The 16,660-nt window shown below is 43.9% G+C and overlaps 2 protein-coding genes across 3 annotated transcripts in view; both read left to right on the top strand.

Annotated features, from left to right (window-relative positions):
- The window catches only part of COA8 (cytochrome c oxidase assembly factor 8), a 28,525-nt gene that overhangs the window by 919 nt on the left and 10,946 nt on the right, over nt 1-16,660 (top strand). For both annotated transcript variants that reach the window (XM_077266862.1, XM_077266853.1), the window contains exons 2-4: nt 10,151-10,348; nt 11,685-11,748; nt 13,021-13,111. In XM_077266862.1, coding sequence (XP_077122977.1) covers nt 10,151-10,348; nt 11,685-11,748; nt 13,021-13,111 — 353 coding nt within the window. The remainder of the gene's footprint in view (nt 1-10,150; nt 10,349-11,684; nt 11,749-13,020; nt 13,112-16,660) is intronic.
- On the top strand, nt 3,522-7,879 carry LOC143776906 (uncharacterized). The gene is made up of 2 exons (XM_077266730.1): nt 3,522-5,407; nt 5,882-7,879. Exons 1-2 carry the CDS (start codon nt 4,310-4,312, stop codon nt 6,518-6,520), a joined length of 1,737 nt encoding a protein of 578 aa, XP_077122845.1. The 5' UTR covers nt 3,522-4,309; the 3' UTR covers nt 6,521-7,879.

Raw genomic sequence — 16,660 nt, 5'->3', positions numbered from 1 at the left:
TTAGCGTACACTGCGTCTGTACATTTAGCCGAACAAAGAAGCCTGGAAAAGATCCCGAAATAAACTTTAGAGGAGTTGTCCACTTTCAGAAAACTTCTGCCAGCTGGCTCAGCTAGAATAACATAATGAGGACTTCCAAGTGACGGGACATCTTGAATCTCTGCGTCTTACCAGAGCTCCAGATAGCCGTCTCTATAATTTTTCTCACTATCCAACATGAAAAAGGCCATAAAAGAAGAATGTCCACTAGATCAAAAATGGTGTTTGAAAAGAGCTCAAAATTTCTACCTTCGGGAACCCAGTGCACAAGCCGCACTTTCCCAAAAGACGCCTTGCACTCTCGTCAGCCTTTGACCTAGAAGATGCGTGCTTCACATACGAAGCCTGATGCCAATAAGGATTGGAGTGAAATGGAGAGAGGTGAAAGAGTCCTGAACACAGTACTTGATGAAACTGGACCATTAAATCCCATTCGGCAGATATTTTTCACAATACAGCCTGCAATTCTCTTACATCCAGAAGAATACCTTTTAATTGAGCTAGCTGCATGGCCGAGACATCGAATCCCATTGATGCATTCAGAAGAATTCGGAGCTCAGCGCTTACTCCGCATGCCTCCACTCACCGAGGACCTAGTCATCACCAAAGACCTCCGCTTGGACTGTAGAATGCCTGACTCTTTTTGTCGAAAGGGAAGATGTACTGTGAGCTACATTGTCACCACCAAGTAGTCGTCATACAAATATTGAAACATATATAAAAACAAGTGGCCAGACATATTATGAAGAGCCCAATTTATCAAGTGTTCTGTCTTCTCAACTCTTGAAATTTTAAATAATCACTAACTTTTGTACTTGACATTAGAAAATAAATCTTGAACTCAAAATAACTCGCTGCTCTTCCGAGCCAAAGGATGTTAAAATATCTCCCAATGCCAAAGACCAGTAATTCAAGTCCTACAACACCATCAAAGTTATAATGCCCTTTTACTATTACCGTATATAAATCAGGATCTAATCTTAAACCTTTTATGAACGTTTCCAACTACGGTACGTTATTTTATATCCCCCTCTTTAAGATGGGCTTACACTACCCAATTGGCATTAAATGACCACCGATCGGCTACACTATGCTCTTTAGCCTTTTGAAACAAGTAGACTGCACAGAATGATCACCAATAGATTGTACTTGGAAGTATATTTCTTGTTTTCACAGGATGAGGCATAATTTTTAAGCCAGCCATTAGATCATTTCACCCATTGAACAAACCGTTCTTAAGGTGATCGTCAGCCTTTTGACACTGCACGAGTATCAGGAACATTTGAGATAATCCTGTAGTCTAAATGCAATTCTGCAACCGTCTGAAAGATCTCATTGGATGATGGAAACAGTATCTTCACAAAACAGCCACAGAGATGACCAAAAGAAGAGGAAGAAGATCACAAGGCAGCTCCCAATCTACTGAAGCAGGCACAGAAGTGTCTGTACTTACAAATGGTTTACACACTCGAGCTCAAGATTCGCAACTGATTCTTTACTATGGTGTCTGCAGATAATCATGGTTGTCACTCAGTTTCTTCAGTAACCTAAGAAGGATTATGACTACTAGCTCCCCGTGCTGGGCAAGTGACTAGATTTACCATAGCCATCAATAAACCAAGTCCTAGCTTATGTTACCTACAACAAACAGAGAATTGGCGACATTAAAACCAATAGAAACGATTACGGTACTCATTTTCATTAAAACACCCTCCCAACAGCCTTCGGTCTTCAACTTGAGCTGTCCACCGCAGCTATCTAATTACCTAACGTGCCTACAGACTTGGCCCCTAGAGAGAGAACTGGACACACGTGTGTGTGTGTGTGTATATATATATATATATATATATATATATATATATATATATATATATATATATATATATATATATATACACTCACCGGCCACTTTATTAGGTACACCATGCTAGTAACGGGTTGGACCCCCTTTTGCCTTCAGAACTGCCTCAATTCTTCGTGGCATAGATTCAACAAGGTGCTGGAAGCATTCCTCAGAGATTTTGGTCCATATTGACATGATGGCATCACACAGTTGCCGCAGATTTGTCGGCTGCACATCCCAAAGATGCTCCATACAAGGCAGGATGGATCCATGCTTTCATGTTGTTTACGCCAAATTCTGACCCTACCATCCGAATGTCGCAGCAGAAATCGAGACTCATCAGACCAAGCAACGTTTTTCCAATCTTCTACTGTCCAATTTCGATGAGCTTGTACAAATTGTAGCCTCAGTTTCCTGTTCTTAGCTGAAAGGAGTGGTACCCGGTGTGGTCTTCTGCTGCTGTAGTCCATCTGCCTCAAAGTTCGACGCACTGTGCGTTCAGAGATGCTCTTAGGCCTACCTTGGTTGTAACGGGTGGCGATTTGAGTCACTGTTGCCTTTCTTTCAGCTCGAACCAGTCTGCCCATTCTCCTCTGACCTCTGGCATCAACAAGGCATTTCCGCCCACAGAACTGCCGCTCACTGGATTTTTTTTCTTTTTCGGACCATTCTCTGTAAACCCTAGAGATGGTTGTGCGTGAAAATCCCAGTAGATCAGCAGTTTTACCCTTCGCCACGACAGCACCCACTTTGAGAGAGGGACCCGCCCATAGGAACAGGAAACCTACAGAGATAAAAGGGCGGCCCCCCTCTCCTCCTCAGTTGGTTTCCTGTTCCTATCGGAACTCTCTGGATTACCTACAGATGGAGGTGGTTGGAGCGCCTCCACTTTTTCTTACCCGAGCCGGTACATCCGCCTGCGTGGTTCTCTCGGTGACAGCAGGGGCTGCGGCATCGGAAGCAGCGGCGGGGGAGCCACTGCATGCAGCCTCCCCCCTCGTCTGGGCACTATCCGGCAGGTTCCGGGCATGGAAGGCCCGGCCTATGGAGGGAGCCTGTGTGTACGGGGCGCCGATTCCAGAAAGCAGCAGCGCCGGCTCTGGTGCGCGGGTAAGTCTGCGCTGCTTCATTGAACCGGAAGTGTTGGTGCACTTCCGGTTCGCGGGGGGCGCGGCACGCTGCCTGGGACCGCGCGATTCAAAAACGCCGGGGCACAGGGCTAGTTGCTCAATATGTCGTCCCCGGCAGATACTGAGCTTCCACTTGCTGTGGAACGTGATAGCGCTGACAAAAGTAGCGCTAAAAGCTTAAAGTCAGCGGCTAAACGGAGTGGTCATTCCATGGATGGATCTGACACTCACAGAAGTAAATCAAGAAGTACGGATGCAGTACTCAGACCCCACACAGTGTCTCCATCTCCTAATCCGGTATAATGATGAATATAATAGCTTCACTGGGTGAGTGTTATAATCCTTTTTCCCATAAGCTGATCCCTTCCTTCTCTGATTTTCCCCTAGGCTAAAAGGACTAGTAAATCCAAGCATAAAGAATGTGCTCTATGCAGGCAGCCCTTACCTGACACATATTCTAAAAGGCTGTGTCAATCCTGTATCAGCCAGACCTTACAGGATGAGGCAGCTGTTACAGCCACAGATATTAGAGCCTTAATACGGCAAGAAATACAGTCCCTGGGGTCAGAATCCTTGAAAAAGCAGGGCACTAAGCACCTATCTCCAATCTCTAGCTCAGAGTCTGAAGAGGGCCTAATTCGATCCTCCAACACCTCAGGATCATCTCCTAGTTCCTCTGAGGATGAAGGTGGAGCGTGTTTTCCAGTTGAGAGCATTGACAACCTTATAAAATCTGTAAGGAACACTATGGGGTGTCCAGACACTAAGGGAGTTAAATCTGCACAGGACATTATGTTTGCAGGCCTGGGTCATAAAAAGAGGCGAGCTTTTCCTGTAGTTTCTGCCGTTAAAGACCTTGTAAAGAAGGAATGGGACAAACAGGGGAAGGGGTTTCTCCCATCCTCTTCTAAAAGACGCTACCCCTTCAGCGATGAGGAATTGGCAGTGTGGTCTAAAGTCCCGAAGGTGGATGCAGCGGTGGCGTCAACTTCGAAACCGGCATCTCTACCTGTGGAAGATGCAGGGATTCTATTAGATCCCTTAGACCGCAAAACAGAAGCTCTTCTAAAAAGGTCCTGGGAGACAAACACTGGAGCTTTTAAACCGGCCATATCAGGCACGTGTACAGCCAGGTCCCTATTAGTCTGGGTTGACCAGCTTGAACAACAGGTGAAAGGCAAGATCACAAGGGATAAGATTCTTCAATCCTTGCCTCTGATTAAAAGTGCCGCAGCATTTCTAGCTGACGCTTCAGCGGACTCCCTCCGTTTAGCAGCCAGGTCAGCAGGTCTGGTTAATGCAGCTCGTCGTGCCCTTTGGCTCAAAGGATGGAAGGGAGACGCACAATCAAAAACCAGATTATGTTCAATCCCATGCCAGGGTGAGTTCTTGTTTGGGAAGGTTCTGGATGACCTACTTAACAAGGCAGGAGAAAGAAGGAAGGGCTTTCCTAAACAGTTTCTTCCTTCTTATAGGAGAGCGTTTAGAAGACGGCCATTTAACAGGAGGAGGCCGTATGAGGCCCAAAAAGATCGGTGGGAAACAAAAGAAACCAGACCGAAAGGTGCCTTATATAGTAATCCCGAAACATCTAAGCGGGGGAGATACCATCAGTGATGAATACCCAGTAGGTGGCAGACTGAAATTCTTTTATCATCAATGGGAAAATATAACCTCGAATCAATGGATCCTTCAGCTAATAAAATCTGGATTAAGATTAGATTTCTTTAAATTACCACAAGACAACTTTGTAGTAACATCTCTAAAAGCGCCGGAACAACAGGAAGCGCTTCAGTTAGAAATTCTGAGCCTTTTGGCAAAGAATGTTCTCATCGAAGTACCAATAAACCAGGAAGGGAGGGGGTTTTATTCCTCTTTATTTTTGGTTCCAAAACCTGATGGTACTTTTCGTACTATAATTAATCTAAAAAGACTAAATGCCTTTTTGGTTGAACACACCTTTAAGATGGAATCTATAAGATCTACTATAAAACTCTTGTTCCCTAGGTGCTTTATGGCAGGTCTGGATTTGAAGGATGCGTACTATCATCTTCCAATTCATATAGAACACCAACAATATCTCAGAGTTGCAGTAGTTCTACAAGGCCGGATCCGTCACTTCCAATTTACGGCCATGCCATTCGGCCTATCTATGGCGCCTCGGATCTTCACGAAACTTATGCTAGAGGTGATGGCCCATCTACGTCATCAAGACACATTAATTGTACCCTATTTAGATGATTTCTTAATAATTGGTAATTCAGCATCTCAATGTGAAAAACGCTTGTCTAATACCGTTTCATCATTGCAGGCCTTAGGTTGGATTATAAACTTCAAAAAATCCAGACTTCTTCCAGAAACTCGTCAGTCCTTCCTAGGACTAGTCTTGGACTCTGTAAGTCAAAAATGTCTTTTACCAGAATCCAAAAAGTTAATCATAGTTTCAAAGGTCGCTACGGCAAGATCAAATCCTCGTATGTCCCTCAGAGAGGCCATGTCTCTCTTGGGCTCTCTCTCCTCCTGCATTCCTGCGGTTCAATGGGCCCAATACCATACCAGAACCCTACAACACCAGGTGCTTCATGCTCAGTCTCATTTCCAGGAACATCTAAATTCAAAAATCACCTTATCTGAAGACGTACTTCATTCACTTCGTTGGTGGTTAAATAAAGTCCATTTGTCCAGAGGAGTCTCATGGGCATTTAGGTCCCCTAAAATACTTACTACTGACGCAGGCCCAGAGGGGTGGGGAGCCCATCTGGGTCAAAATATAGCCCAGGGTTGCTGGACTCCTTTAGAGACTCAGCAGTCTTCCAATTGGAAGGAGTTAAATGCAGTATATTATGCTTTAAATTCTTTCCTTCCTCAGCTTCGAGGTTCTCATGTCAAGATCCGGTCGGACAACACAACTGTCGTCGCGTATTTAAATCGGCAAGGCGGAACGCGATCGGAAAGTCTCATGTGTTCAGCGGCAGACATCTTCGATCTAGCAGAACCCAATTTTCTATCTCTCACGGCGGTCCACATCAGAGGTATAGAAAACTCAAGGGCCGACTTTCTAAGTCGCCACACGCTCCGCCAGGGAGAATGGACCCTCAATCCTCGCATATTCAAAAACATAGTGGACATTTGGGGTCTTCCGCAGATAGATTTATTTGCGACCAGGAGCAACAGGCAAGTACCAATGTTTGCATCCCTGAATGTGGCAGATCGTCCAGATCTAGTAGACTCGCTCCAGTATCCATGGAATTACGATCTAGCCTACGCCTTCCCACCAATGATGCTAATTCCTTTGGTGATCAAGAAAATAAGAGAAGAAAGATCAAAGGTGATTCTGATAGCTCCATTTTGGCCAAAGAGGCCTTGGTTCTCCTGTCTTCGAGCGATGTCAGTTTGCGATCCGTGGATTCTGCCAGTGACTACAGACCTACTCTTTCAGGGTCCATTCTACCATCCACAAGTAAAGGGCCTCCACCTCACGGCGTGGAACTTGAGAGGCAGATACTAACTTTAAGAGGGTTTTCTCAAGAACTAATCAATACATTACTGTTGAGCAGAAAAAAATCTACAACTCTAATCTATAGCAGAGTATGGAGAAAATTCCTCAACTTCTATACAAAACCCTTCTCTAAGGTTCCTATTAAACCAATCCTTGAATTTTTGCAGAAAGGTCGTGAGATGGGGTTATCAGTTAATACTCTGAGAGTTCAAGTGTCTGCCCTGGGAGCCCTCTATAGTGCTAACATTGCTAGTAATAGATGGGTAACTAGATTTATTAGGGCATGCGAGAGGTGTACACCGGTTCATGTTCCACGCCTGCCACCCTGGGACCTGAATCTAGTCCTAGACTCCTTATCTGGTCCTCCCTTTGAACCTTTATATTCTATCCCTCTTAAAAACATCACATACAAGGTAGCTTTACTGATAGCCTTAACTTCTGCCAGAAGAGTGGGTGACATCCAGGCCCTCTCTATAGACCCTCCATTCCTAATAACATATCAGGATAGGATAGTTCTCAAACCTGATCCTTCATACCTCCCTAAGGTAGCTACAAAATACCATAGAGCCCAAGAGATTTTTCTACCTTCCTTTTATGATAATCCAGCAAATTCAGAGGAGGAAAAACTACATATGCTTGATGTTAAAAGAGCAGTCCTGGGCTACATAGACAGAACCCGCTCTTGCAGACAGAGTAGGGCTCTGTTTGTGTCTTTTCAGGGTCATCGAAAAGGCCATGGAGTCACGAAAGCTACCTTGTCCCGGTGGATCAGAGAGGCTATCCATCTTGCATACTTGTCAAAAGGCGAAAGTCCTCCAGAGGGAGTAAAGGCGCATTCAGCTCGAGCCGTATCATCCTCGTGGGCGGAGAATAAAGACATTCCCATCGAGCTCATATGTAAGGCCGCAACCTGGTCGTCGCCTTCAACTTTCTATAGACACTATAGGCTTGATCTGTCTTCCGCTTCTGACTTGGCATTCGGGAGAGCCGTCCTTAGTACGGTAATCCCACCCAGGTGAAGGGTCTCTGAAAGTCTCTCAAAGTGGGTGCTGTCGTGGCGAAGGGTAAAAAGCCGGATTACTCACCGGTAATGCCCTTTTAATGAGCCACGACAGCACCCTGTCACTTCCCACCCTTGTAGATATGTATAGTTATTAATACAAAATATTCTCATGGGTGATTATAGATATAATAAAATGTACTAATAATTAAGAATGTATACTAATTTAACAATGGCGGTTCCTCTTGTACTCTGAAAAACAACTGAGGAGGAGAGGGGGGCCGCCCTTTTATCTCTGTAGGTTTCCTGTTCCTATGGGCGGGTCCCTCTCTCAAAGTGGGTGCTGTCGTGGCTCATTAAAAGGGCATTACCGGTGAGTAATCCGGCTTTTCTGAAATACTCAGACCAGCCCTTCTGGCACCAACAACCATGCCACGTTCAAAGGCACTCAAATCACCTTTCTTCCCCATACTGATGCTCGGTTTGAACTGCAGGAGATTGTCTTGACCATATCTACATGCCTAAATGCACTGAGTTGCCGCCATGTGATTGGCTGATTAGAAATTAAGTGTTAACAAGAAGTTGGACAGGTGTACCTAATAAAGTGGCCAGTGAGTGTGTGTGTGTGTGTGTATATATATATATATATATATATATATATATATATATATATATATATATATATATATATATATATATATATAATCACCATGTAATAGCTTGCTTCTTCCAGTTTCAACCAAAAGATCAGATGTTAAGGGGACAATTAAAAGTACAATCAATGAATCCTCATCTTCCAAGATGTTTCAATCTGTCTCCCCAAAAGAAAAGCATTCTCCACTTTATGCACATATTCCAGCTACTCTACACAGCTCGCCTAAGAGTGAACATTGATATAGCTATGATCTTCGATGACCCATCACAAGCCAGAGAATATTGTGGCCTGCTTTGCGCTACAGACTAATCAAACTTTTTCATGAAAACGTGGAACATTTTCATCTATACTACCATAATTGATATTAACTTCCCACTGAAAATCTTTCTATATCCCAATCAAAATATGAGAATGAGCTTATTGGATGCGTGTGTGCTCATTCTTGAGACCTTAAAGGGAACCTGTCACCTGAATTTGGCGGGACCAGTTTTGGGTCATATGGGCGGGGTTTTCAGGTGTTTGATTCACCCTTTCCTTACCCGCTGGCTGCATGCTGGCCGCAATATTGGATTGAAGTTCATTCTCTGTCCTCCGGAGTACACGCCAGCGCAAGGCAATATTGCATTCAAATATGCACTCACAAACAGCAGAGTGGAACACCGGGGAGTAAAGGAAGGAAAAAACAAAAAGGAGAGCATGAGGAAATGCACATAGACAAATCACCTAGCATCAGTCTTCTGAACCAACTCTCCAAATGCCTCCTCAAACAATCAACAACTCCAGAACCCGGCAGTATAAAACTAACACTGACAATCCCTGATTGCCAGAGGTGAGTATGTAGAAGGGAGTGGCCAACACTGAACAGCTGAGACCAGCAAAGCAGGAAAGCTACAGGAGCTCCCAACTGAACAGATTAACCCCGCGCTACTAGCAGAAACCTTCACTGTTTAATACGATGAAGTGCTTCTAATCAATGCAGGAGTACGTGAAATCAGAAACAGTGGTCTTCTGGCCCCCTCTGTCGCCGTAAACCCATGACAAGACCTCTATCCTTCAGGTCCTGTCAACTTTACAGTGCGATATTTCGCAGCATGTGCATGAAATTTCTCAAAATCTCATTCTCTTCGCTGGCGTTGTAAAAATGCAGCAAATTTTCTGTAAACGAATACCCTTTGGAAAATCCAGTTTTTGCACTAAGGAAACAACCTACAATGTATGTTAAACCATCTGGGGACCATATTGCTCGAATGACTAGTCAAAAAGACCAGTCCCTGCTCCTCTCCTCTTCCCTTGGTTGACAGGTCTCTCCCTTTTGTGTCTGTATAGCTCCATAAGCACCTTTTTTACCCTCCTACTGGCTATTGTCTCTGCATACCACATTTATTTATCAATGTAGTAAAAAGAAAGCTGCAGACAGGCCACCACAAAAAAGGTGGCCCCAGCAGCACCAAACCTGTCTGCCTGTCTGTGTAGGGGAGCTTCCAGCCCTACTGGGTATGTCGGGCTTCATTACAGGCCGTCTTAAGTCAGATCCGTCTCATCATTGAGTTTTGTTCTTTTTTTGTAATGAAACTGCAGTCGCCAGTGTGAACTCAGCCTTACAAGTTTAATAGGGGGTTAGAGAAGCTTAACATGTATGATTAAAGTGTTTTTCCCATTTTATATGGTGATAAGCCATCAGGTTGTAATTGGAGGCTGTCCAACATCTGAGACCCCACCAATCCTCAGAATGAAGGATTGGTGGGGTAATATATATTTTTTTTATTCATGCTGATTGTTATAGCACGAGTTCTCCAGCTGGCGGCACTACTGCTGTACAGTAATGCATCTACTGGACCTGAAGGAAAAGTATATACAAATATACTAGTAACGTTAATAAAAAGCCTCTTAGGATGAACAGCCATATTATATTTTTGCCATATTTTTATTTTATTTTTTTTAACTTAGGTTATACGTATTTTTTATTTTTTTTTAATCTATGTAGGCTACCAGCTTCTGCCCACCTGTGGACTCAAAGTATGACTGGATTGGTCCTCCCGATAGATATTCCAATCTTCGACCTATAAAATACTTTGTTCCGGCAGACGAGTCTCCTTTGGAAAGAAAACTTCGGGAACTGCGTCAGGAAACAGAAGATTGGAATCAAAAGTTTTGGGCAAACCAAAATCTGACTTTCCTTAAGGTATAACTCCTCTTTGTGACAGTCATGTTAAAGGGCTAGCATAGTTTGCTATTTCAGCCAGAAGATGCTACTACTTGCATTCGTTGCTTGTTATATGCACTTTATCCATATACGGTAATTAGGCCTGTACTGGGATTTGCAGGGCTTATTATGGACATGTCAAGTCAAGCAGAGTGGCCTATATCGCATATAGTGTCTACCCTGCAGCTGCACATTCAATCTCAAAATATCTACATACCCAGTGATGGCAATTAAAGGTTTATTCTCATGTTGTATTCAGGGGTGCATCGGTCCTCTGCCCCTGCTTGCTGTATGGTGAGACGCTCCAGAATCAACGCTCTATCACACTGTAAGCAGAGGCAGCTTTGTCTCCGCAGCATCAGAGAAGCACAGAGCCACTGAAGCTGGGCGGATCTAGTAATCTGCCCAGTTTCAGAGCAGTCTTTGCAAGCCCTACAGTACTTACAGCTACAATGCTTTATCTAAGAAATGGGTTCATTTTTAATATTTAATTTATGCATTCACCTGTATGGTGCTTTGGGCACGTAACTTGTATTGTGGCTGTGTGGACCCGACATAGACACTTGCCAGTCTGGATTTTACCTACAGTCATGGCTGAAAGTATTGGCACCCTATAAATTGTGCTAAAAAATCCACCATCCGGACTATCCGGGGTTGCAATTTTTGTTTAATTTTTCTCTGCCATCCACATCCAGGAAGATTAGCTACTGTGCCATGGGTTGTAAACTTCTTGATTATGTTGTGCACCATGGACAAAGGAACCTCAAGATCTCTGGAGATGGATTTGTAACCAGGACATTGGTGATATTTTACAACAATGTTGGTTGTCGGGTCCTCAGACATTTCTTCTCTCTGTTCTCCATGCTTAGTGTGGCACACAATGCAAAGATTGCAGTCAACGTCTCCCCTTTTTATCTAGTTTCAGGTGTGATTTTCATATCGCTGACATCTGTTACCACAGATGAGTGCGAAAGATCATCACACGCTTGAAACAAAGTTGTTTACTTACAATTTTGGAAAGATGCCAACAATTTTGTCTGACCCATTTTGGCGGCTTTGTGTGAAATGATGTCCAATTTTCCTTTTTCTTTTTTTTTCTGTTCCAATACACACAAAGGAAATAAACATATGTATAACCACATGCGTAACTGCAATAATTTTGTGGGAGAAATACTTCATTTTCTGGAACAATTTCAAGTTGCCAACACTTTCGGCCATGACTGTGTAGTTCAGTTCTTGCTAGTAGAGTAATGGCCTGACTATTCTGCAGGCTGTAACCCCATCATCATTATTGAATGTATTTCTTTCTTTTTAGGAAAAAGAAGAATTTATCATCTCAAAACTTCATGCCTTGGGTTTGGGGCAGAGAGATGAGGAAGGTGAGACTTCCTGGGAGATGCTTCAGACTGTACGTCTTCCAGTTTTAGGGTTGTGGATAAGTCTGGGTCTTGTGACTGTCCTTATTATGCCCTGGGTGGTCTCCCATTTTGGGTATTATAATTGATTGGGACCCATTTCTGTGTCATGAAAACTTTATCCTTTTTTTCTCCCCAATCGCAAAACGGACTATAATCCCCGCCAGTAAATTATGTATGTGTCACGGGTTACAGCGACAGTGTGGAGCCAGAATACCACAGCGTCTGATTGCTCCTACTTCGGCGCTGACAAGAAGCACTTCTCCTTCAATTTAAATGTTTATTCCCTCTAGCAGAACAGGAGTTAATCGACCATGTTGGAAATCCCTGTGCTGAGAGCTGAGCTCGGTTAGCCACTCCTTTTCCTTTTATAATCTGGGCTCTGATACTAATCCTTGTCAGAGCTAGCTTTATTGCTACATTGGAAACGGAGGGAAAGGAGTTCGTATGAGTAGGAGAGTTGAAGGAGTTATTAGTGACTGTTGCTTGGTTTGTACGTGTGGTAATACCTTATCCTTCTCTGTTTTTGTTCATTCCTCTACCTTCACAGCCCGGTGCATTCCTCTGTTATATGTGAGTGAATATTTTGTATGCCTGGAGTTTTCTTTTAACCCTTGTTTGTGTTGCCTTGTTTGTCGGGTTGGTGTTCTACGGTGCACAGTAGTGACCCCCCTCTTCCCTGGGTTGGGGAAGAGAACAGATGGAGGACTAACTCAGGAGACAAGGCAAGGGTGGAGACCCCGGCATCTTCCCCATCTGAAGTATCCCAGGGAGCAGGGCGAGCTAGGCTCCCCCTAGTGTTAGGGACAGGGAAGGAACCCCTGGTCCTGAGTCACCCGACAACTGTGTTGTGACAGTATGTCCCATGTCTGGCTTGGTACCCCCCCCAGTGGTTCTATAGATTGCAGGAGTCACCAGGCTGTCTGGTCCCCAGAGATTAGACATCCATCCTGGTGTACAACCCTTCTATGTATACAGAGGACAATGTCACTACTATAAGTACATGGTATTTCTCCCAACAGTTGCAATACAGCCCCTTTTCGCATGCTGGGATTTGCAGTTTTACCCCACCTGTGGTTGCACTGGTTGGAAATTGCTGATTCAAGGCAACAGGAATGTGTTTATCTCCATCCTGGACATAAGTCTAATGACTCGCCGCACATCGCTGTCTCATCGTAATGATTAATACTCGGCCAATGTGCCATATGTGCCAAACATCTTCTCTGCCCTTCACAGGTCGGAAAAGGACACTGGATGCAGAAGTGATGGCTTATTTTTATAAGGATTTCCTCGGCAAGAACTTTAACAAACATTCACAATATAACAGGTACTTGTATCCTCCGAACCACTGTAGGACTGCAGTGCTCAGTGTATGGTGTATTATGGGATATTTGCAAATGTTTGTGAGGATGGTATACAAAACTTTTTTTGTAAAAGTGATTTTGAGGTTTTTATTTTTCAGTAAATTTTTCCCATTTCTTTAGTTTGTTCACTGGTCATCCCTAACTCAGAAACAAACTAGCCACCCTGCGCCACATCTCCCTGACCTATTACAGTATTCAGTCCCCAGTTCTTCATGTCGGGTTGCTACATCCCTCCGCAGTACTTTCCACTGTTCTTCTTTGCACCAGAGAACTAATGTTGTGTGTCAGACGACCTCAGCCCTAACTCTGCTGTGTGCCGGACCAACCCCACCCCTAGCTCTGCTGTGTCCTCGATTACCTCCACCCTAGCTCGGGTGTGTGCCGGACCCCTTATGCCCTAGCTCTATGTCCCAGACTACCTCCATCCTAGATCCTGGTGTGTGCCGGACCCCCTCCCCCACTAGCTCTGTTGTGCGCCAGACCACCCCCGCCCTAGCTCTGCTGTGTCGTGGACCACCCCTTGGAAAACTTAATGACTCGAGTATATGCTGGGTATAAATTGTCCCCTCATCCCCATCCTTGTCTGCATGTTTCCTTATCCCTATCCTTGTCTGTTTGGCTCCTTATCCCCATCCTTATCTGCGTGGCCCCTATGAGAAAAGCATAAAAAACCCAAAACATCATCCTACTTACCTTCACTGTGCACCCTCACAGCATTTTGTTCCAGTGCTAGCACCATCTGCGGCCGAGCGATCATGTTTCACCGCTCATTAAGGGAATGATTATTCACCTCTATCCACGCCTATTGAAGTGGAGAGAGGTGAACATTCATAACCTTAATGAGCAGGCACCCGTGATAGCCCGGCAGCTGCTGTAACTGTGCGCGCTATAAGAGAAATTAATATTCATTGCCAGTGCAGTGAATATTCATTTTTCTTTAGCAGCGGGCACAGGCTTTAGCCGCAGCCACAGGCTCCTGCCTCCTGTGACCCGTTGCTCCGCTGCTCCCCCTCTCCCGCCGTTTTCTGTGACAATGACTCGTGTATAAGCCAATGGGGGCGTTTTCAGCACAAAAATGTGCTGAAAAATTTGGCTTATACACGAGTATATATGGTACATATGGTCACAGGACAATGGTTACCCAGTAAATAAAAGAACAGTGTACCTATATCATAACAGGACCTAAGCTGCAAAATATATAACAATAATTGCACTCTATATCCTTTAAGGGTTTGTCCCACATACAAGTTCATTTTAATTAACAGATCTTGGAATAATAATAATTTACACAATTGGATGTGTTTAAATACATTTTTCCTGTGCTGAGGTATTCTTATAAATGTGTCCCTGGCTGTGTTGTGTGACCATACAGGAACATGGTCTGATCATACCAAAGCTTCTGGACAGGGGAGGGGAAGAGGGTATACAAACATTACAGCACAAGATTTCAAATAATTCTTTCTTTGAAGTAAAACATTGTTTAAAAACGGGCAGGGAAATGTTTTACTTTACAGTAAGAATCAGCTGTGATCCCCTGCTATAATGTCTGTATACTCTTTTACTTCCTCCCCTGCCCAGGAGAAGAGGTATGACATACCGTGTGCCTGCACATTGAGACACAGACATTACACACTACACGTACAGCCTATAGAGCGACAAAGATAAAGGTACTGGGATCCAGTCACCTCCTGATGAAGCCGCAACTCCTTAGCGGTGAAACGCGCTTCGAGGTTGCTCTTTACTTCCACCTCCATTACAACATGACCACAGGTAATATACCCATGTAAATATTTTATCAACTGCTGTGCTCTGAGTCCCCTGATGATCAGAATGTATCTTAGGCCATTAGTTGGGTGGTTATGTTGTGAGGTACTATACAGTGCCTTGTGAAAGTATTCAGCCCCCTGGAACTTTTCAACCTTTTTCCCACATATCATGCTTCAAACCTAAAGATACCAAATGTAAATTTTTGGTAAAGAATCAACAACAAGTGGAACACAATTGTGAAGTTAAACGAAATGTATTGGTTATTTAAAATTTTTGTGGAAATTCAAAAACTGAAAAGAGGGGCATTATTATTCGGCCCCTTTAACTTAATACTTTGTTGCGTCACCTTTTGCTGCGATTACAGCTGCAAGTCACTTGGGGTATGTCTCTATCAGTTTTATATTTCGAGAGTCTGAAATTCTTGCCCATTCTTCCTTGGCAAACAGCTCGAGCTCAGTGAGGTTTGGTGGAGATCGTTTGTGAACAGCAGTTTTCAGCTCTTTCCACAGATTCTCGATTGGATTGAGGTCTGGATTTTGACTTGGCCATTCTAACACCTGGATACGTTTATTTGTGATCCATTCCATTGTAGATTTTGCTTTATGTTTGGGATCATTGTCTTGTGGGAAGACAAATCTCCATCCCAGTCTCAGGTCTTTTGCAGACTCCAACAGGTTTTCTTCAAGAATGGTTCTGTATTTGGCTCCATCCATCTTCCCATCAATTTTAACCATCTTCCCTGTCCCTTCTGAAGAAAAGCAGGCCCAAACCATGATGCTGCCACCATCATGTTTGACAGTGGGAATGGTGTGTTCAGGGTGATGAGCTGTGTTGCCTTTACGCCAAACATATCGTTTGGCCTTGTTGCCAAAAAGTTCGATTTTGGTTTCATCTGACCAGAGCACCTTCTTCCACATGTTTGGTGTGTCTCCCAGGTGGCTTGTTGCAAAGTTTAAAGGACACTTTTTTTGGATATCTTTGAGAAATGGCTTTCTTCTTGCCACTCTTCCATAAAGGACAGATTTGTGCAGTGTACGACTGATTGTTGTCCTCTGGACAGCCTGTCCCACCTCAGCTATAGATCTCTGCAGTTCATCCAGAGTGTTCATGGGCCTCTTGGCTGCATCTCTGATCAGTCTTCTCCTTGTTTGAGCTGAAAGTTTAGAGGGACAGCCTGGTCTTGGTAGATTTGCAGTGGTATGATACTCCTTCCATTTCAATATGATCGCTTGCACAGTGCTCCTTGGGATGTTTAAAGTTTTGGAAATCATTTTGTATCCAAATCCGGCTTTAAACTTCTCCACAACAGTATCACGGACCTGCCTGTAGTGTTCTTGGTCTTCATGATGCTCTCTGTGCTTCAAACAGAACCCTGAGACTATCACAGAGCAGGTGCATTATACGGAGACTTGATTACACACAGGTGGATTATATTTATCATCATTAGGCATTTAGGACAACATTGGATCATTCAGAGATCCACAATGAACTTTGGAATCTGGAGTGAGTTTGCTGCACTGAAAGTAATGGGGCCGAATAATATTGCACGCCCCACTTTACAGTTTTTGAATTTCGACAAAAATTTTAAGTAATCAATACATTTTGTTCAACTTCACAATTGTGTTCCACTTGTTGTTGTTTCTTCACCATAAATTTACATTTGGTATCTTTTTTATGTTTTAAGCATGATATGTGGGAAAAGGTTGAAAAGATCCAGGGGGCCGAATACTTAAGCATGGCACTGT

Source organism: Ranitomeya variabilis, chromosome 1 (assembly GCF_051348905.1).
Source record: "Ranitomeya variabilis isolate aRanVar5 chromosome 1, aRanVar5.hap1, whole genome shotgun sequence".
Classification (NCBI taxonomy): Eukaryota; Metazoa; Chordata; class Amphibia; order Anura; family Dendrobatidae; genus Ranitomeya; species Ranitomeya variabilis.
This window is presented reverse-complemented; position numbering and strand designations above follow the sequence as displayed.

What these genes read in the sequence shown, in the direction of transcription:
- LOC143776906 (XM_077266730.1), top strand. Translation starts at nt 4,310, where the DNA reads ATGCAGCTCGTCGTGCCCTTTGGCTCAAAGGATGGAAGGGAGACGCAC. An exon ending in TAGGACTAGTCTTGGACTCT is followed by an intron (nt 5,408 to 5,881) that starts GTAAGTCAAAAA and finishes TTCCTTCCTCAG; the next exon opens with CTTCGAGGTTCTCATGTCAA.